This window comes from Oryzias latipes, chromosome 7, assembly GCF_002234675.1.
Source record: "Oryzias latipes chromosome 7, ASM223467v1".
NCBI classification, from domain to species: domain Eukaryota; kingdom Metazoa; phylum Chordata; class Actinopteri; order Beloniformes; family Adrianichthyidae; genus Oryzias; species Oryzias latipes.
Window position 1 is genome coordinate 24527770 of NC_019865.2, and position 22249 is coordinate 24550018.

The 22249-nt window shown below is 39.4% G+C and overlaps 1 protein-coding gene across 1 annotated transcript; it reads left to right on the forward strand.

Moving 5' to 3' along the window:
- The first annotated feature begins 2701 nt into the window (after positions 1–2701).
- Positions 2702–21578, forward strand: cbln4 (cerebellin 4 precursor). Its single transcript, XM_004086290.4, has 3 exons — positions 2702–3374; positions 13359–13475; positions 19178–21578. Exons 1-3 carry the CDS (start codon positions 3108–3110, stop codon positions 19373–19375), a joined length of 582 nt encoding a protein of 193 aa, XP_004086338.1. The 5' UTR covers positions 2702–3107; the 3' UTR covers positions 19376–21578.
- The last annotated feature ends 671 nt before the right edge of the window (positions 21579–22249 follow it).

The following is a 22249-nucleotide window of genomic DNA, read 5'->3' on the forward strand; positions in this document are numbered from 1 at the left end:
TACCCCTGTTATGGTGTTCATGCCATGTTCCTTGTTCCTTGTCTCATGCCACGTCACAGTGAGTTTTTGTTTTTTGGTTTTGTCATCCTGCTCGGCAGCGCCTTTTGTTTATAATTAAACCCCTTGCCCTGGAACTGTGTGCCTCCGCCTCTGCATTCTGGGTCCTACCGGCTTTCTAGCCACCCCCGCACCGTGACATAAGGCTGGCATTCATTGTCATTATTTTGGAAGCAAAACTGTAAATTTGAGAATAAGGGATAGTTTTAGAATTTATGAAGATTTACTAAGACTTGTACCTAGATTGTATTTTCATTTTGTTCACATTTTGTTCTAAAATGATTCATTTCTACTGTTACACAAGTTCAGTTTGTCACTGCAATCAAATCAAACAACAACTAGGTACATAAAAACCTGAAAATTTTGAAACCATTTGCTTAGAACTACCAAAAAATATTCATTATTAGGCTGTGTAAAATATATTTTGAAGTAATTCCTTTTATAGCTTATTTTTCCCTTTTTGAATGGTTTTTTGGAACATCTTGTCAAGCAAAAATAATTTGCTGCATAGACAGATCATTTTACTACCTTTTAAGATTAGTGTTCTTTTTTCTATTATATGTCTTTTAGCAGGGCATCAGTGTGGCCCCCTTGAACCAAATTGCGCAATGACCACAAGTTGATCTGGGATAAATGAATATGAGTTTACTTCTATAGACCAGCACAGAGACTTTTTTGTGATTACTTATCCCATTTCTTTCTTCGCCAAAACAGACAGGCTGAGGAGAATCTGAAGATCCCACCTCACTGAGGTACTGGGTTATAACAGGTTACTGAAGCAAGATCTAATATTTTTTCCTCCCTTTTGTTTGTTCCTCCAGACGGCTCTTCTTTGGGGGAAGAACTTGAATCTGGAGAGTAGCAAGTGAATAATAAGTGAAGTAAATAGTCATTTTATCTCTGGGAGAGGAAAACATATTTGCATTGAAATGTTGACTCTTCTCTTCTTTGCTCATTAAACTTATTGTTGGTTTGGCATTTCTGCAAGTAAACTCATTTTGCCGGCGAACCAAATATAATTCAGGCATAAAAAAAACCAATAAATATAAAAATGTCTATTGATCCAGACAGGAAGCTTTCCAATTTGAGCCATAGATCAAACAAAGACAGGAGGTTTAAGTACGTCAAAATAAAAAAAGAGAGGTGAAACTGTGGGCTCAGACGGCTGAGGTGGATAATAAACTGCCTTTAATTGTACAGCTGCACGCCCTGCCACAGACGGGAGACTTGGACCCCGCCTTCACCCAGCTGTTTCTGGGATAGGCTCCAGCAACCCCATTTCCCTGACAGGGAATAAACAGGTTTGGAAAATGAATGGATGGATGTCCAGCAGGACAGTACCAAAACAATGAACCGTAAAAACACACGGCACAGAAAACAAAGTCTGCTGTGTGGAGTGTGAAGAGGAGAGGAGCCCGGACTGCTACCTGGAGGGGCACCCCTGCAGCAGACGATGGTTAGAGATTCCAGACACAAATTCACCGGATAGATCATTTATGACTTTATAAAAATCAGATGTGTGCCCGTTGTTTTATAGGTATAACGGCATGACTATAGAACTGATAAAAATACAGAACGAATGCTTTTTCTTTTCTTTTTTTTTTACTATAGATATTATAAATAGCTGGTAGAAGAAAACCCTGGATCAGGAAAGATTCAAACACATCCAGAAAGTTAAAAGAAATTAGAAATCTCTAGAAATGGCTGTTGTTTTTTCTTTTTGCATGGTCAAAGGCCAAATGTGAGATACACTACAGTATTTATCTTCTCTTGCATGGGATGAAGATGAAAATAAACAACTTCAGAGTGAAATGTGACGCTAAGAACACACTGGGCATATATCGCACGTTCAAGAAACTGCTTTCAGCAGGCAGTGTTCACACTGTACTGTCACTACCTGATACTTGTGCAAGGACTCAGTTGGAGGAGGTTTGGTGCAACATTTTGAAGTGGTGCAAATGTCACAACTCTAGTCCAAGAAATGAAAGACTTGGTGTCAAATATTTCTGAGTAGGCACAATCCACAATTATTAATTTCTCTTTCAGAACCAGTTTTCAAACAGTTGGCACTTCTGTGAATTAAAAATGATTCTATTCTATTCTATTCTATTCTATTCTATTCTATTCTATTCTATTCTATTCTATTCTATTCTATTCTATTCTGACTGTATTCTCTGAGGATTTACATAAAAATGATCAGCACTTCTCTTGTATGAAGATCCTCTAACAGTAGAAGCGCCTCAAGTCAAAACGGAGATTTCCAGCCTCATTTACCAGATGAGCATGAGTCACTCAATCACATTGGACAGAGGGAGGCATGAAGGCTCAGGGGGGGGGGGGGGGGGGGGGGTTAAACTGCACGTTGAAAGACAAATTGGGTCATAGTATATGTTAATACTAAATCTCCCATAACTTGGAGAAAGCATAAAAGAGTTTAGGGGAGGAAAAAATAGCTTTTCCCAAACGATTTATTAATGCTGGATTTCCAAAATTAGCAGTAAAACTATCCGTCATCTGGAAAATTCAAAAACGTGGTGAGCTAATAAAACTTTAATCTTACACAAATTAAATAGAAGTAGTCAAAACTTTGAGCAGACAACAACCGCAGAGCTCCTTAATTACATTTCTGTGATACGTGCGTGCGTAAATTGGATGTCTGAGCGCGCAAACGCAGCGCATCACTGTGGGCTGCTGTTACCAGACGCGTTTTTGGAGCGCCCAGATTCTGCATCGGTGCTCCTCGCAGCATCAGAGACTAGACATCTCCACTTTTATCAGTTTAGAGAAATCTAAACTAAAAAAAAATGGCAGAAAATCACCCGTGATTGTTTTTTCCCGGAAAAAACACAATTTTTAACTGGATTCCCCCTTTTTTTCTGTTGCTTCTGTCGGACATGGCTCGTCTTTGGATCCAATAAGAGACCCTGCCAGCGTTAGACGCGTCTGCGGCGCGGGAGACCAGCGGGGGGGACTCGGAAACTTGAGCGGCGCAGGAGCAGACGCTTTTCTCTCTGTTCGTGGCTGGAAGTGGAACCTAAAAGGAGAGCGCCATGGTGGGCTTCGTCCTCCTCATCCTCAGCTGGACTGTGATCTCTGAGTTCGTGAGGGCCCAGAATGACACGGAACCAATCGTTCTGGAGGGGAAATGCCTCGTAGTGTGCGACTCCAACCCGGCCATGGACTGGAGGTCCTCGTCGTCGCCGCTTGGCATCTCGGTGCGCGCCGCCAACTCCAAGGTGGCTTTCTCCGCAGTCCGGAGCAACAATCACGAGCCGTCAGAGATGAGCAATAAAACGAGAATAATCTACTTCGACCAGGTTAGGATCTGTTTTTAATCATTCATGTGAAATAAATCTGCTTGGATATTAAATTTGACATAACATTTGTTACTTTTAGACCAGTTTTTGAGGGTTCTTTAGGTCATCTTTTATCGTGGGTGATGCTGAACATCATAAAGTCACTGCAGGTTTTAATGTGCAGCTGCGCCCTGGAGCCCAGCTTTGGATGCTGCTCATGCGCACGCTTTTCTCGCGCATGCAGGTGATGGCACCGCATCTAAGGGCGGGCGTCCACGCACACAGCCCCACAGGTGCTCATTACCATCCAGCCTCAAGCTATTCGTGGAACGCCTTGTGCATTCGCCCGCACGCACGCGCTCACCTATACACCCAAACAAACCAGGAGAGAACCTGATTAGTCACGCGTCGGTGGGCGCAGTCAGATGTTTGCAACGATCTGATCTTTGAATTTGTACGATGGAAGTCAGAGATCTGACTGGAGTGTCTCTCAAAGCTCCTGAGGCGCTCAAGTTTTGGCAAACCAACTCTAAATCCACGATTAGGTTGTTCTACTACTGTGAAAATCATGCTGTGGATCAGTTAGAGCTGAATAAATACTGTTAAAATAACAATTAAACTAACTACAAACAACATTAAATGGCTTTGGTTTATTGAAATCTAAAGTTAGGATCAAACTTTTTTATGGGGCTTTTGGTATTTTTATCATGTTCTTGTGGGATTTTTCTGACGATGGAGGAGATATAAAAAAATCAGCTTAAAACTAAATTTTAGAGTATTTCTTTATTCAAATCAATGTGAATGAGGAGCAGACAAAAATAATTGCAACTGGAAGTAGCCTGTTATAGGCCACAGTTGGTTGGTCACAAGCTCCCTGCTTTTGGCTAAAAACAGCATAATCATAATTAAAAGTCCACCGAGAAGGCTTTTACAATCGATCAAAAGATGATCAGAGTTTAACTTTAAGGCAACGATTTATGCGTCAATACTGTTTTAAAAAAAAGAAAAAAACACCTTTTCCTCAAAAATCATATATTTTTTTAGATATTCTGTAGTGGTTGCATTTTGATACAACACACACTCGTGGCATCTTCTCAGTAAAGAAAGCGGTCAAAGGCTCTCTGAAGCTAGATGTCACTCAGAAGCCATTGACTAATTTGCATATGGCTAATGTGCATATAATTGCAAAGTCTGCTGTAAGAGTGTGAAACAATGTTGTAAGAGAAACAAAAGGGTAACAGATGCTTTTTTTTAACAGCTACTCTCCTCATTGTGAAGTTGTTAACAGTTTATTTACGTGTAATTAATTCACAGTCTAAACTTGGAAGACTGAACATCTGCCGCTGAAATTGGGGAGGGGGGACTTTGATGCGAGTGCTGTGTCCTACCTTAGTGCTGTGACTCGTGGGAGGGGCTGAAATCAGCTGATTCTCAATGGGAAGCAGCAAGTGTTAGGTTGAAAATGCTTCTCGAGGTGGAAACATAGACTCAGACTTAAATCAGATAGGCATGTGCACAATGTTATTTTTATTTATCTTTATTCTCCATGACATTCATCTCAGGTCTAAAATTAAAAGCTCTCCATTCAAAGCTTTTGCATTAAAGATCCACTGGTAAGAAAATTGTGTTTTTTAGCATGTCGTAACATTTTTCTCATGATGGAGGACATAAATAAAGAAAATTAAGATTAAAATTGCATTTCTGAGAGTTTCTTTATTCAAATTATTGTGAATCAGGAGCAGACAAAAAAATAGAAGAAATTAAAGCTACAAGTAGCATTTAGCGGGCCCGAGCACGTGCCACCGCCTGGCACGAGCGACCGCCCCGTGAGCAACGCCCTGCTCGAGCCATTCTCGTCGTTTTTTCTTGTCCATTCTGGAGTTCCAAGCTAATGTTAATATGACAGCAGCCTGTGGGGGGGGGGGGGGGGGGACTATAATCTGTTGCCTTAAAGGACAAAGACTTTTGCATATAGCATGAAAAAAATTCTTAAATCTAAGCCTCGTTTAGACCTGCTCATTTTCTCATCAAGTAGAAGAAGGTTTTTATCAGATTAAGAAACAAGCAATGATGATAATTGCTATCACTGTCCCTAAGGATGAGAACAATAGAACTCATTCAATTTTCACTACAATGTCTAGATGAGTGTCAGCTATGTCTGATAACTTGGCCAATTAGCTGGACCGGGATCTTACAAAGTGCATGTGGTTTAACGTCCAGTGTGATGAGTCTGTGGACGGCAACAGTACAGCATAGCTTTTGGTTTCCACAAGAGAAGAACTCCTGACACATCTGCCCTAACAGACAACTACAAGAGGAGTTGAAATGTATAACACGGTGAAGGAGTTTTTGTGCAGAAAAAGGTACCATTAGAAAAGCTGGTAGCCATACCTGCAGACGGGGCTCCTGCTATGATTGACAGACAAACAGGTTTCATCACTCACTGTAAAGCTGACCAATACTTTCCAAAATGTCTGCATTACTGCTGCTTCTTTCACCAGTAGGCCTTATGTGCAGAAGTGATTGGCTCTGGACATATAATGACTCCTATTGTGAAAATCATAAAAAACCTCAGCTGCAAAGCAAAACAGAACAGGATTTTTAAGGTGCTATTGGTGGAGATATCTGCTGAATATGGTGAATCTGAACTTGTATTCTTGACTGACATTACTGGAAAACTAAACCACTTGATCTGCGAGCTGCAAGACATTGGTAAAACTATATTTTTTTATTGACCAGCCTGCCTGAGCCAGTGTTTTTCTTGTGGGGATCTTTTCTGCCAGGGCTTGTCAGCTTGGTCAGTGGATGTTGCTGCAGTTGTCTCCCTTGCTGGGACAGCTGGAGTTAAACACAGCAGCCTCACGGCTGTGAAGTGGACCCCGTTGCTGTCCCAGTCTGGATGGGCACTGTGGTGATGTTCCAATGTTCAGGCTGGCTCCTGGTATGAAGAGATTCCCAAGTACCATTTCCTAACCGCAGAGCCAAGGATGTGTTTACATGTTTAGGTCAAAAATGTGATGAACAGCTTCATGTTGTCTATTGATGTAAGTTTAAACCTAAACATGTTTCCCTGTTACTAATCCAGTTGATATGGTTCTCCATCTGTGTCTAGGTGATAGAAAAGCATTTTTTTATATTTAGAGCTCCAAGCAAACAAACAGTTGTCTATATAAGAGCTTTTACAATTGTGGACTTTTAGCAGGTCTCTGAATACATGTGACCAATGTATGGTGGATTTTCACAGACTTTGTGTAAAACTGAAGGTGACAGAGACTTTGGAGAAGTGGCTACATTGCTCTGGACTTCTTTGTTTCATCCACAGAAGAGTAAAATATGTGATTGATTTTGAAAAGCTGCTGAAAAATGTATCTTTTTAAAATTGCAATTTCTAATTTGGGTTTTTGATTTTGTGTTCCATTTTTTGTGATTGTATTAGAAAGATTTGTTATTTATTTGGTGTTTAAAGGTGGTACATAATGTATATACACAATCTTCTTAGAGACATTTGCTATATGTTGTGTTTGTTGTCGTTGTAGTTTAATTTCTTTGGATGTATTGAAAGGAAATGAAAAGAAGTTGCAGCATTGATTAAAAAAGCATAAAAGAGACATTTACTGTCTGATGTTACATCTGTAGGAGTGTACAGAGACTGGGTTTTGTTTTGGAGCACATTCATATATTTTGTTTGTAAAAAAAAAAAAAAGATAAAATATAAAGTTAATTGTATTTTGGATGAATAAAAAAGCAATGATTAGTGCTAAGGATGTATAAAAGACAAACAAAACAAAGGAAATTGCTGTATTTTAGTGTTGAACTAGGCTTTCTAACTGTTCTACTTTCTGTCTGCCACTCCTGGCTAATTTACATGTGAGCACACAGCCGGGGGGGGGCTAACTCCACTCCTGCAGCAGGGGAGACTGATGAAAAGCTTGAGGATGTAAGATTGAATAAATAAAATCCTAGAGTTGACCAGTTCATTTTATAAATGTAAATATTTTTTATTTTGGTGCTGATAAACTAAACAGATGTTATGATAAAAATATTTGCTTGAGTCAAAATGTCCAAAAATTTGCTTTCAGCACAATAGGGTGATTAAGGTGGTTAAATGTTTCTCGTACGTATAGTGCTGCTTTTCAAACGTGGAGCTTTGTAAGACGCATCTAATTCTGAAATCTCAGCTTCCTGAGACAAACGGCTGATTTCCTATGAAGCTTGATTATATGATCATGCTTCATGATCATTTATGAACATATATAGCTCGTCCAAAATTGTCATATCCATGGGTTCAGAATGGAAGTTTCATCAAATCTATTTAATTTCAGTGAGATTGGACAAGGAATGTGAACGTGAGAGCAACATTTGTGCATGGCGAGATACCCAACTTCGCCGCTCTGTCACGACCACACCCCCGCGTTGAAAGATTTGTTTTTCATCAGAGTAAACTTCAATGGTTTTTCAACAGGTGGACGTCATTTTGAGGTGTGTTTGCTCATCCTACTTGGAGCAGTGATGCTCCAAGTAAAACATGTCATTTCCTGTTGCCAACAGGTGGCGCTACACCTGTTTCGGATTTTTCCACTGCAGATGTGTTCAAAGTCAGACTACAATCATGCACAACAAATTTGGATCAGATTAGATTATTTATGGCTGAGTAATGGCCATTTTTCTTTTCATGGCGTGATTTCGAAACGACTTCAAATTTTGACGCGCCGCCACGGTCACAAACAACCGTAAAAACTTAAAAGCTTCGCAATTTAAGATTGGACATGTGTTTAGTTTACAAAACCAAAGTTTGGAGTCATTGTTCAAAAATCTCTAGGAGGAGTTCGTTCTAGAACGAGGCCTGCAAAGGACCAAAATAGAGCAAAACTGACATATTGACATCAATATAGCAGACTTCCTGTGCGACTGACAGCTTGGTCCCAAGAGACTTTTTTGTAGGTTTCCATCTGATGAACATGTCCTGTAAATATCAAGCTTGTATGTTAAAGAACATGGCGGGGCTCTCAAAAACAAACATGGTAGGTGGCGCTATTGAGCCGTTTTTTGTTCACCCATGCAAGTGCTGTGTATCTAAGTTGGAGATATGTAAGAGGCCTCTCATTCTGAAATCTCAGCCTCGTGATACAAACGGCTGATTTTTTATGAATTTTTAATTATCTGACTGCAACGCAATCAACCACTTCCTGTTTGGTGGTGGCTTGCGCAGGCACCGTCAGGTTTACACCCATGAAACTTTAGACGATGAGAGAAGACCCTTATGAGTATCTCCTGTTGTAATTTTATGAATGTCGGACAAAGCACAGAGAAAAGATAGGTCAGAATGTGACATAAAATGTATTTGTCAATATCTAGGTGGCGCTATGGAGCTCGTCCAAGATTGTCATATCCATTGGTTCAGAATGGAAGCCTCATCACCTCTATTGAATTTCAGTGAGATTGGACAAGGAATGTGCACGTGAGAGCAACTTTTGTGTGCATGGCGAGACGCCCAACTTCGCCGCTCTGTCACGACCACACCCCCGCATTGAAAGTTATGGCTTTTTATCAGAGTAAACTTCAATGGCTTTTCAACAGGTGGACATCATTTTGAGGTGTGTCGGCTCATCCTACTCGGAGCAGTGATGCTCCAAGTAAAACATGTCATTTCCTTTTACCAGCAGGTGGCGCTACACCTATTCCAGATTCTTCCACTGCAGATGTGTTCAAAGTCAGACTACAATCATGCATATCAACTTTGGATCATATTGGATTTTGCATGGCTGAGTAATGGCCATTTTTCTTTTCATGGCGTGTTTTCAAAATGACCTCCATTTTCGACGCGCCGCCACGGTCACAAACAACCGTAAAAACTTAAAAGCTTCGCAATTTAACATCGGACATGTGTTTAGTTTACAAAACCAAAGTTTGGAGTCATTATTCACAAATCTCTAGGAGGAGTTCGCTCTAGAGTGAGGCCTGCAAATGTCCAAAATGAAGCAAAAATGACATATTGACCTCAATATATCAGACTTCCTGTGCGAGTGACAGGTGGGTCCTTTCAGACTTTTTTGTAGGCCTCCATCTGAAGAACATGCCCTGTAAAAATCAAGCTTGTACGTTAAAGCGTATGCGGGGCGTCGGGACAAAAGTCACTGTAGGTGGCGCTATCAAGCCGTTTTTCTGCGCCCATGCCAATCTCCTATAAAATACGAAATTTTTCGCGACTCCTGATGTGTGTGCCAAATTTGGTGAGTTTTGGGGTATGTTAAAGGCCTCAAAAAGGCGACTCTTCCGGTAGAATAATAATAATAATAATAATAATAATAATAATAATAAACATTCGAATTACAATAGGGTCCTTGCACTCCGTGCTCGGGCCCTAAATAGGCGGGTCACAAGCGCCCTGCTCCGCTCCATTCAGACGCATTCACTTGCAGACAACTAGATCCATGTAGGCTTTGTTTTCGTCGTCTGGTATCTGGCCCAAAACGGTTTGGCTGGATAGCTTTGATATTGCTCGGGCTCAGCATTTTTGTTGCACCGGTTATGTTAGTGCACCCCCCCCCCCCCCCCCCCCCCCCCCCACACACACACACACACAATTCAGGGGTGAATTTCTAATGAACTCCTGTCGCTTTGCAGAAACTATATATAGAAAACAACAATTTTTTATGTTAATTTGGCTAAAAACAGTTAAATCATTATTAAAAGACCTCTGGGGACCCTTAACATAGATCAAATGATTATCGAAGTGGGACTTCAGAAAAGAAACACCAACTTTCTATTTGGGTCCAAAGTTGTTTACCAATCACTCATTGCAATGAAATATTAATCTAGTCATGGTCAAAGAGGAATAACTGCTGAGAATTCAGATACAATCTAATTTGTTCAAAGACTGGACTGGAAAGAGCAGGAGACGGAATAGATGGCAGAGCCTGTGATCAAGAAGCAAAGTTCCAGACAGGGTCAGAAATCAGATATGAACGTATTACTGCTTAGTTTTAGCTGATGGGTTTTCAGGTTGTGCCTTTAATGACTGTCTCAGCTATCGCCAGAGTGAGTACGTTTATGGTCTGCAGGTCCGTTGGAATGTCCGCCCTAATTTTCAAGCCCCTGTGTGGAGCTGAGAAGAAAACTAGCAGAGCAGCGGAAGGGACAGGAAACTCACAACTCGTGACAAATTTGCACAGGGGTGTAGTGGTTAGCACTCTCACCTAACTGCAAGACGGCCCTGGTTTGAATCCCGGCCGGGTCCTTTCCGTGTGGAGTTTACATGTCCTCCTCATGTGTGGATTTTTTCTGCAGTTTCCTCCCGCAGTCTAAAAACGTGTTTCATAGGTTAATTGGTGATTCTGAATTGTCCCTGATGTGAGTGTGCGACCTTGTATGCCTTTACGTGGCCCTCCAGTGGACTGAAAAACCATCCAGGGTGTACCTGGATGAATGCTGAAGACACAGTCATTGTAAAAAAAAAATTCTAAAATGTGTGACAAAGGTTTTGTATAAACAAAATCCCAAAATGTAAAACAGTTTAAAGCTTCGGGAAGAACAAGAGGTCTATTTGGTCTTGTCTGAATAGCACACAGGCAGATGACTATAGAGAGGCAGGGAGGGGACCAGAACCGTCACACACAAGGGGGGCAGCACTGAGCCGATGATTTTCATCAGAGAGGACACAGTTGGGCAACTGTGTGGCAGCAACATCTTTCAGGGAGGGTTTGTCCAAATATGAGTCACACGGTCACAGAGAAGGGAGGCTGATGGCCAGAAAAGGGTTTCCTCATTGGACATTGGGGGAAGTATAAACAGGGGTGATTCCAGGGCAGATCAGGGTCAAAATAGGATCAGGAAAGCAGATCAGGATTAGATCAGCAGAAAAACAACTCTCTGACTGAGAACTAGCAGTGAGCAGAGCTACAAACAGGCAGGTGAACAGGTCTGTTAGGGTGGGGTGACTGCTGGGAAAGGCCAACTGGGGCAGAATCCTGACACAGAGTAAACATGTGGCAGTGAGTGGGTACAGGCACTTCTCAACACATAACCATCAGTAGATTAGCAGGACTAGCTGGTGTTTTTTTTTTTTTTTTCATGCAAAATTGCCCCCAAGTGAGCAGGGCAAGGCAAATGTATTTCTAAAGCACATTTCATGTATTAAGACAATGTATAGTGTTGTACATAAAACAGTAAAAGCATTTCAGCAAGGTTAAGAGAAGCATTTCAAAGAAACATTAAAGTAGTTTAAAAATTTAAGATATAATACATTAAAATTAACTTTAAAAAATCAGGGTAATTCTAAAATTTCAAAAAGCAATGGAGAACAGGTGGGTCTTCTATTAACTGAGTGTTGAAGCTAACATACAGCTTTCTCAAAGTCTGTACCAGATATGTGGAGCATAGAAACTGAATGCTGCTTCTCCATGTTTGGGTTTGACTAGAAACTGACAAAAGACCAAATTTAGACAACTGGAGAGGTCTAATGGGTCAAAAGTTCAATAACCTGTTTTGGCGCTTAAACCATTCAAAGCTTTATAAAGCAGCGACATAATGGTGTCCATTTATTTGGTACTAGTCAGAAACTGGTCAGCAGAGTTCTGAATAAACTAGAGTTTCCTCATTGATTTTTCTGGTGGTCTTGAAAAAACACTGTTACAATAGTCAAGATGAATCCATAACCTAGTTTTTCCAGGTCATGTTTAGACATCGAATCTCTTTAATGACTCACGGACCGGTACCGTTCCGTGAGTCATTCCGGTACCGTTCCGTGGGTCATTTGGTACCGGGCAGAACAGAAAGAATGAATAACTTACATTACTTCCGTTTTATTTATTTCAGAATCTGAAAGATGTTTTCTTTTGAAAAATTTCCTGATTCTCTGTTACATCCGTCTATGTCACTCTTGACGCCAGCCAAGGCGCTCTTCTCGTTCACGTGATAGGTTACCGTTAAAATAAAACCCAGGAACCAGCAAAATGGTTAAAAACAAACGTCTTTGGAAAGTTTCTTTGCCAAGGGGAAAACGTCCAGCCAGGAGACAGAAGAGGAGCCTTCGACTTCCAGAGAAAAGAAAGCTACATTTAATAGACTGTACTTCTCTTTTTTGCACCATAACTGTGGGAAGGGGAGAGGATGATGACACCTGTGCGATGCACAATGACTTGCCTTTCAAAATAAAAGCTCAGAGTTCGTCTCGTCATGACTCTGTTTCTCTTTCATTGTAGGGTTGTTAAAATAATCGTCCGCCACATCTTAAAGACCGGTCCGTGAAAAGTTTGTATGACGTCATACCGGTCCGCGGCGTTAAAAATGTTGGGGACCACTGTCTTAAAGGGAACAGATGTGTGTCTTGCACTTTCCTTGACTTTCGACACCTCAAGGAATGTCATGAAAATGGAATGTAAGATTGTTGTGCGTGTGTTTTTGTAAAGATAATGTATGCCACACGCACTTGTGAAGTATGGGGGATACTGTCGTATGGTGTCTGCAGTCTAGTCGTTGGTAAGGTACCAGGACTGTCTCCTTACTGACCGTGCCCAAATGTCTCACACACGGTGTGAAGGAAATGCATAAGAATCTGTGTTGTATGTAGTGCCAGTGTGTAATTTATTTATTAACATACTCGGGAACACAACACTGATTAATTAAAAGTTAAGTAGAAGTGCTTTCTGCACCAGAACCAAAATTGATGCTCTTCAGAGAAACACAGAAACACTTGTTTGTGTTTAGCACAAAAAAAACCTTACTAAAATAAAAGTTACTAAATATTCACGAGAACTCAACAAACGAAAACGTAGTCTATAGAGGAGTTAACAGCCAAATCAATGGTTTGCTGCAGCTTTAATTATTTTGTGAAGCGTGTTACACGCAGTTTGTGTATAATCCCTCTACAGTAGTGAATCGTGTGCATCATTTAATGTTTAATCCTCATTTTACTGTGAAATTAAAGCTTCTTTTGTAAATGCTGAATTCAATTAACACTTTTGTTACACTGATGATAACTTTATTTTGTTTTACTTTCTCTTACAGGTGCTGGTTAATATAGGAAACTACTTTACCTTTGAATCCGTATTTTTGTCCCCACGAAAAGGAGTCTACAGTTTCAACTTTCATGTGATTAAAGTGTACCAGAGCCAAACGATACAGGTAATATATTTTTTATTTATTTTGCATAGACGCATGGCCTGTTGGTGTCTGTTAAGGTGCTGAGCCTTTGTAAACTCTGCTTTGGATGCGGTGTCTCTCTTAGGGACAGCGCTGTAATTACTAGTGTGGATACAGACAAAATGCTTGAAAAATGCATTAGTTGTTTTCTAATATATTCTGGAGGATCTAACCCCCAATGTCCCAGAAGCAATATAAGAGTACTGTTTCTTCCCGAATCAATGTTAACAACTTAAACAAGCAAAAACTTTCAAATGGACTAGCCTATTGCTTCCTTAACCATGTATAATATATTTGAGGAGAAGAGAAAAAAAGTCCCCTTTGTGAGTTAGGCTAAAATGATGTGTTCATGGACTATTTCCATTTTTTCAGTAGCAATATGTTGCCTTTTAAGTGTGCATAAGTGAGGATTTTTTGATATTATACTAGGGCTGCACAGTATGAAGAAACCTCGCAATCTGCGATATTAGTTATCAATATTACGGCCATTAACTTTTGATACATGAACAAATAGCAAAACAACTAAATACGTCATATCACTGTGACAGTTTAATTCAAAGAAGAGTTGACATAACTTAGATTAGACCCTAAATGACCCTCGTCTATTGGAGGCGATTATCCAACAAAAAAGGGCTCATATGGTCAGATGCAGAAATGGAATTATTTAAATCGGTAAATAGCTGCCATTAGATTTTTTTAGCACATTTATCGTAACCATTTATTGGAATTTTTCGCTGTCTTTTGCGATATGCGTAGTGCACAGATTGATAACGATAAAGTTGTGATTTATCGTGCAGGGCTAATTTATACATTGCTAGTTTTCTGGTGTGTTGTTTTAATGCAATGCAACGAACGTCAGGGAGCTACAAGGTAAAATACTGTGTGACCACTGTGGACCCACGGAGGGATGGGATTGCCCAATTGTCGTCCGGTCAACGCCGAGATCCCAACCCAGCTAAGCATCCTAAATGCGTTGCTACCGTTGGATTTCTAACATTGTTGAAAGTGGCAGGTTTGACAACAGTACGGCGGTGAGGGCTGGAGGAGGCTGGCAGTTTAAAATCGGAAAATTTTGGAGACCTTGGAGACCCCCCATATGTCAGTTATCACACTGCTGCAATCCTGCCACCTGCTGGACTGCCACCACGCGACCTCCAAATGTGTCCTGGCGACCACTGACCGAAGTCAAAAATATTGTCCGGTCGCCAATTAGTTTGAATTTTTTCTTAAAACCTCGGCAGCCGCAGCGCAGAAAGTAAACATACAACTGCTGCCTGCCGATTACAAATGCCAGTGCGTGACACCAGCTGATTTTACCAACAAAAATTGAAAAATTCCAAATCTTTTTCAAGAAAAGCGGCTAATTTTTTCCTCACAGTAATGTTTTTTCTCAACTTATCATCATCAGTACCATGTTTTGTTTTGTTTTTCCATTCGAGTTCAGAGAGCAGTGTGAGCAGTAGCTCACAGGTCTGTTTTTGATGTGTCTGAATTCCTTCACTACTCACTACCTGCTGCACTCTAAAGTGTGTTCACCCTTTTGTGGTGCTGTCCACAATTGCAATTCCTGAATCATGTGATTTCCCAGAAGTCTCAGTGAAAAATGCTTGTCGATGCTCACTAGATTGCCAAATTTCATAGCCAAAATCCTGTTCCTATGTAGTTACAGAACAGTTTTTACCCCACTGCAATAAATTTTGCAAACATGGCTAAAAAACATGTCTACTAACATGTCTAACGTGTCTATTAGTGGATGTTTTAAGATTTGCTGAACTGTAATCATGTAATGTTTTTGTTTTAGGTATGTCTATTGCTATTTATTCTATTTTTATTAAGCTAGAAATGTATTGGTTATTTATTTCTGTTTTCAGTAACCGAATTATGCACTTTTAATTTATTTTTTAGTTGCAAATTTAATCACAGTAAATATTTGCTTTAACGTATGAATGACTCACAATAGAGCATTTTTTAAATTTCCTTGTACCAGTGGCAATGACAAAGAAAACGCTATGTATCTATGGCACAGCTACATTCACATAGGTGGTGTCCCACACAGTGAAAAATAAGCAATTGTGTAAAAACAGACTTAGTTTAGCATTATTAGATCAAGGATCAATTCCTCAAGAAATGTGAAGAACCTACAACAAACAGATTGCCTGATATTGTATTTGAATTGACTGTTGAATGCTGATAAGCTCACAATTATGCAGGATCCTATCTAACCTCTCGAAAGGCTATGCACAGAAATCAATAGTTTTGAAAAGATGGAAAATAAGATTATTTTGAAGTTAAGAAAACACAGATTTTGGTTCTTATTTTCAGAATTACTTGGAAAAAAAAATCAATTGTTTGCCTTCAAACATGTTTTTCATAATAGGTTATTGATTACAGAAAGTGAGAATCTTCAAATTTAGATCTAACTTTTTAAAGTCACCGCTTCTACTGTTTTGTAATGTTTGTGTCTGTAATCCCAAATAAATCTCCACAGACAAGAACGCAGTCACACGACTGCACATTACAGATTTCTTGATTTGGTGACCCTTTTCCAAAGCAGCCAGAGCAAGATTACAGAGGAGTACGACCCAAGGGTGATAGGTTTTTCAGCCTCGTGCGATCCTAGGCACTTTAATGTTGGGAGATGGGTCATCTAGACCCACTAGACAGTGCTCTGAACCTTTTTTCTTCAATGATTTGTGAACCTCACTGGTGTCCATGGATTACATGAAATCTTTCCACCTTTATCCACCTTTGTCATGGTAGGGAGAACACATCAATGTAAGGGTGGGGTCATCTAAGATAGCACAAGGGTTAATGTTATGAACTACTATTTTGCATAAACAAACACCTACACATACAATTGTGGTGGACAGACATTTCTTTTATTCCTTAAAATTAGTTGTTTAACTTTCCTTTCCATCAGTCAAGTGACTTTGCTTTTACCAGTGATCAAAACGCCTAAAACACTCCGTAAAATGTGGAATCTTTAACAGGTATTGAGTCCAGATCAGTATTAAGCTAAGTCCTTGTGTGTTTTTTCTCTCACACGTACATTTCAGCACTTCACACTGACAATAATATTTGTGAGGATGCACACCCTCCATAAATTAATCCATATTTGATGTCATTAGGCTATCTTTTTATCGTTGTGGTTCTTGTAATGTCTGTGACCTCTGGAAGTTGGTAGAATAGACTAGACTTTGCATTACTTTATGATTAGTCTCACATCAAAAACGCCATTTGCTATCTAAATCAGCATAATAGCAGTTTTGATTATTCAAATGCAAACATTCATGCAGTGTGCATGAATAAATGAATGAGGCAGACTTTAATAGAAAAAGTCTGCTGCTATTCAGTATTGAAAGGGTCATCACATTGCAATGACTTTTAAAGCTAAAAAAGTGGCGCAACATCCTCCTTGTATATTAACTTTCAGTTTATTTTTCTTGTTTCTAGCTTCTTTAGATTTCTTTTTCTGCTTAAAATGCGAATTTCACAAACTCTGCTTTGTTTATAGTCTTTTGATTACCTGAAAAGTCTTTACATTGTAATTACCCGCATCGGAGTTTGGTTGCCAGAGAACAAAAACATTGTATTTATTGGAAAAGGCAGACGGAAGATCTTTTATTGTTGTCAGATATCAGCAGGGCGTCTCATGAATGAGTTTTTGTAAACGTGGGTCCAGAGCTGGCATCAGGAGTTTCCAAACTGCAAAACCAGCAAAGACAATAATCCACCCATCGCTAGGATCCCACACTCAATCCTTCTCTCTGATGTGAATGAAAATGAGCTGATATCAAAAGTAATTACATTCTAGAGTAAAAACTCCAAAGATTGTGACCACCGTCCAAACTTCACTCTAAATCGTCCCTGGGTTTGAATGTAAGTGTGCTGTGTGTGATGTGTGTGACTGGCGACCTGTCCATTACTTTAGGCCTATCCAAGGCTTATCCCAGCCGATAGGCTCCGGCAGCCCCCTGACCCCAAAAGGGACAAAAAAGGTTTAGAATACGAATAAATGAAAACAATACCTGTACAAATGTTACTGTGACTACACATTCTACCAACTTTGTTAGTAACAAAAAAAATGTAAAAAAATAAAAATAAAATAAACAGTGAGACACCGCTACACATTAGCTGCGTAACCGTATTCACAAAAACACCAACCAAACATTTTGACAGAGCGTTGTGTTCCTTTGTAGATCACTTTGACGTCATTAACAACCAGAATTATTCACTATATGAGGTGTACCATGTTATAAGACGCACTGTCATTTAAAAGAAAAAGAATTTTATCTGTACCTCACAGTGGCGAAAATATGGTATTTAAACAAAGCTTGATCTGAAGGGGTTAAATATGGATATCAAACTGTACGCAGAAGGAAGATGTAAAGCCCCACCAAAGATATTTCTTTAGAATGACTTTTTTTACCGCTATGCTCAGTGACTTCCTGTAGCAACGATTTGATTAGTCAGATCCCCGTGTTCTGCTCCTCAGAGACCATCTCGCTTTTGTCTTTGCATGACTCATTTCAAGCGCAGCTCAAATGGAATGTTTACAGTCTGATTACACTGTCTTTAAATCTCAGGGATGACTCTTTCAGATGGGGTTTGTGGGAATCTGTATTCAGAGTACCAAGTATGCAGTCAGTTTTTGTGATGGCCAGCATCAGTGCAGTGTTCCTGACAAAATAAAAGAGTTCTTTTGGATCAGTTTTGAGGACATGGACTATATTTACCTGGCTTAGAGCTTATGAGTCAGCAACTGTCAGCCAACCTACCCCTCTTCTTTCCCTCCAGCTAAAAAAACAGAATCCATAACCTGATCTCTCCTCATAGTCTTCAACATCAAACTTATTTCTGTTAGAATTGTATTTTTTACTCTACTTTTTACTTTGCTAATTTCGGTTCAATGTGTGAGCTTGCTTCACTGGTGTCTCTGATCAAGCTAAGCTATTAAGTTCTGTTTACACTAAACGTGCTTCACAGTAGCGTCCAATTTTAATGTCACGTCAATGTAGAGGCGTGTTCAGAGTTCCTGCGGCACCATTTGTGCATTGATTGTGTTGCATTGTGGATGTTTTCAGACTTTTAATAACTCTAGGAAAGAAAACCAACCAATCAGGAACTCAGCTTTGGCTCAGGATGTGTGGATGATGTGATCAACAGTAGTCCAAAACCAACATGAAGGAGAGTCTTCATTGTTTACCTCTTGAAATTCATGATATTTTTCTCATTGTTGCTGAGACAAAATAAAAAGGTCTTCTAATTTTATTCTTAGCTTTTTCCTTCTTGGACTATTGCGAGTCCAGAAGTCATCAAACTGGGTCACAAAGAGACGGAAGTACCGCTTAACCCGCAGCTCCATGAGTAGATGGTGAAGCTCACCGTACTGGGAGAGTCTTTGAATGACCTCATAAACCCAGATATGGAGACGCGATTACCAATGCTTTAAATTAAGCATTAAATAAAGCATTTACCAATGCTTGAGCTCTTTAAAATTTATAAATCCAGTTCTTCTATGTAGGCTGACAGTAGTTTCTCCTACACGGGTTAGAAGATTTAAGTTTACGAACACATTTTGAGTCAGGGAAATCGATGCACAAATCTCGTTCGGTAGCATTAGAAACATGTCCAAAAAACGCTTTACTTTACATCTAACTGGTGGCATTTTTTGAACTTTTCAGGTGAACTTGATGTTGAACGGGAAACCAGTCATCTCTGCCTTCGCTGGCGACAAGGACGTCACCCGTGAGGCTGCCACCAACGGTGTTCTCCTGTTTCTTGAAAAGGAAGACAAGGTCTACTTAAAGCTGGAAAAGGGAAATCTGGTTGGCGGATGGCAATATTCAACGTTCTCCGGCTTCCTCGTGTTCCCTCTGTGAAAAAAAGAGAGAAGAATCAATAAAAAAGGACAAGTGCAAGCTTACAGACTTTGTCATGATGTGTCGTCACAGTATAATCGAAACATTTGCTGCTACATGTGTTGGATTTTCGGCCGATGGTTGAGGTTTTAGATGCATAAGGGATCAGACTTTGGAGAGTGTTTATTGATGGGACGTGCCAAACTCCTGTCCAGATGAAAGACACTGGAAATTTGTCCCCCATTGTTGTCGTACATTCCTGCCGCTCAAGCAGCCCACTGAGAGGAACATCAACACATCCCTGTATACCTTCAGACTTTTGTTTGTCAAAATATTTCCAGCATATGGATTTCTCTTTTTCTTTTTCCTTTCTTGAATCCATTGACATCTGCCTCTTTGAGTGCAAACTGTGTATGCCTTTGTTATCTGCGCAACATGTCATCACATGTGTACATGTGTACAACGACATGTACACCTTAAAAACCAACCGGTCCCCCGAGGCAGACGCTGAACTGTGCAAACACCGTTCTTCTGAATACGGGTTTCATACGTGTTCAGAATGTGTGCAGCTCCTGGATTATGCTACGTTCACAGCGGACATGTGATGCGAAATTCAAGAACACGGCGAACCTGGGTTCTTCAATGTGTTTTTAGCTTTTACGGTGTTCACACTGGACTGTTGCTACCGGATACTTGCCCATGTACTTACAGTTGGAAGAAGTTTAGTGTGAAATGTTAAAGTGGTGCAAATCTCATGAATCTTGCTCCTGGCTTTTTCTTTCACAGCTAAATTCTAATATTTGAAAGGTGTCATTTAATTTTACAAACTATAATCAATAATTTCTCCTCCTTGATCAATTTTCAACTCTTCCGTGTTTTGAAAAGGTTGTTACCCATGTGTGACACACCAAATTTGAGTTCCTTATTAGTCAAAGTTCAACTGGTTTCACTTTCAGAAGCCCAAAATGCACAATTATGTGCGTTTTGGGCACATACTGTAAATGTGCATTATAGACTTTTAATTGAACGTGGCCACCTGAACACATGTTGTCAAGGCCGGTGTGAACTTTGCATTGATCTGAACAAAGAACAAACTATTTCACAGAATGTGACCTAGACAGTGATACATTTGGTTTTTCTATAATACTTTTCCGCCAGTCTATGGATTTTCATGCAATGTGAATCTGTAAATCTGTGTTCCTCTCGTAACCACAATGGCTGTACGGTTCATGCGTGTTCATATGTTGCTTAAACAACCATGGTCCCGCTTACTCCTCCTGCTGACCTAGCTTTTTACTTTTTTTTTTAAATAACTGATGTGTCGTTTGCAAAGAAAATCCTTATTTTTTACTTTTTTGGGGGGACTTTTTGCTGTGAAAATAAACAGCTAACAGTTTTGGGGATAGTTTTGTTTTTTGCAGTGGTTCTGATTCTGTTTACACTTTAAGAGCTGAGACCATCAAATTAAAACACATTTTATTTGTTCAACCTGACTGATGACTGCCTCTTTAGTTTTGGGTCAAACCATGACTTTATATGTAAATATAGCAGAAAAATTAACTTGACGCTGGTTGAAAATGGGAGTAATAATCATACATGCTTGTGCAAAACATTGACTTATTGTTATTACAAGTACAAGCAAAAGGTTATAGCCAAGTAAGGTAAGTAAGGAAAGGGGTGTTTCTTGTGAAAAAGTGATATTCTGATGCATTAAATGCACAGATGTGATTTCAGTTCACATTCTTATTTATCTTCTTTTACACCTGAAGAAAATCTTTTGGGTTTAAAGCTTATTTAAGCCTTTAACAGGGACACTTTAGCACCAAAATTTACATTATTTTTAACTCTTGAGCCCTTAACGCAAAAACGTAATTCCAGTGGATTGTGAAGTGGAGAAAAGTTGCTTTGTGCTGTTATGTAACACTTCACGTTATGTTGGATATCAATGCAAAGCCAATGTGAAAAGCTGCATTTCTCTGCGTCAGAATTCATGTTGATTGTGTCAACGGCTGATGATTGATGGTATCTTAAAAAGAGTGTGTTATTTAGGTGTTCTGGTGACTTTTGCTGTTTCATAGGATTAACTGAAAGGAAGTCAATAGCAGTTCATCAAGTGTTCATCTGTTTACAAATGACTTACCCCAGTGGAATGACTGTAGGCATCTAGTGACCCAAAAGGGGCAAAACGGGTTTAGAAGATGAATGAATAAAGAGATTACTTTTACATTTTTTTATTTTTAATGAATACCTTTTTATGTTCAAAATGTTTTATGTACACCACATGTATTTTTTCTTGTTTCAGATAAAAGATGAATACGATGGGTAACGGTTAAATTCTATTTAACACATTTGGATATTTTTAGGCCTTCATGTCAATCCATCACATAAGAAGTGTGCTAAGAGCTTTCCGTCCAGTTAGGAAGGTTTGTAAAAATGATTTATAATGAGTGTTTAAATAACCAGTGTCAGGCATGTGTTGCTGAACCAGCATCCACAGGGGTCCACCAGCAGGATATCACAGAAAAAATACAGACTCAGCAAACACAAGAGGGAGAACATGGGATTGGGATTTTTATACAAAATCTTGCAAATAGCTAATTTTTCAAATAACACATAAATATATATAAATATTATACTTTTATTATTAAAAGTATGATGAATTGTAATTATTAAAAGTGTAATGAATTGTAATTATTAAAAGTATAATGAATTGTAATTATTTAAAAAAATAGAATGCATTAAAAAAGAGTTAAAACAAGCAGATTTAATCAGGTTTTGTGTTAATGGTGATTTAAAGATTACTGCCTGACCTGGATTAGCATAATCGGTAATATTATTCTATGATGGGTCGGTTTTTGACAGGTCTAGACTTCAGTTTCTAAGACTCGTTTATTG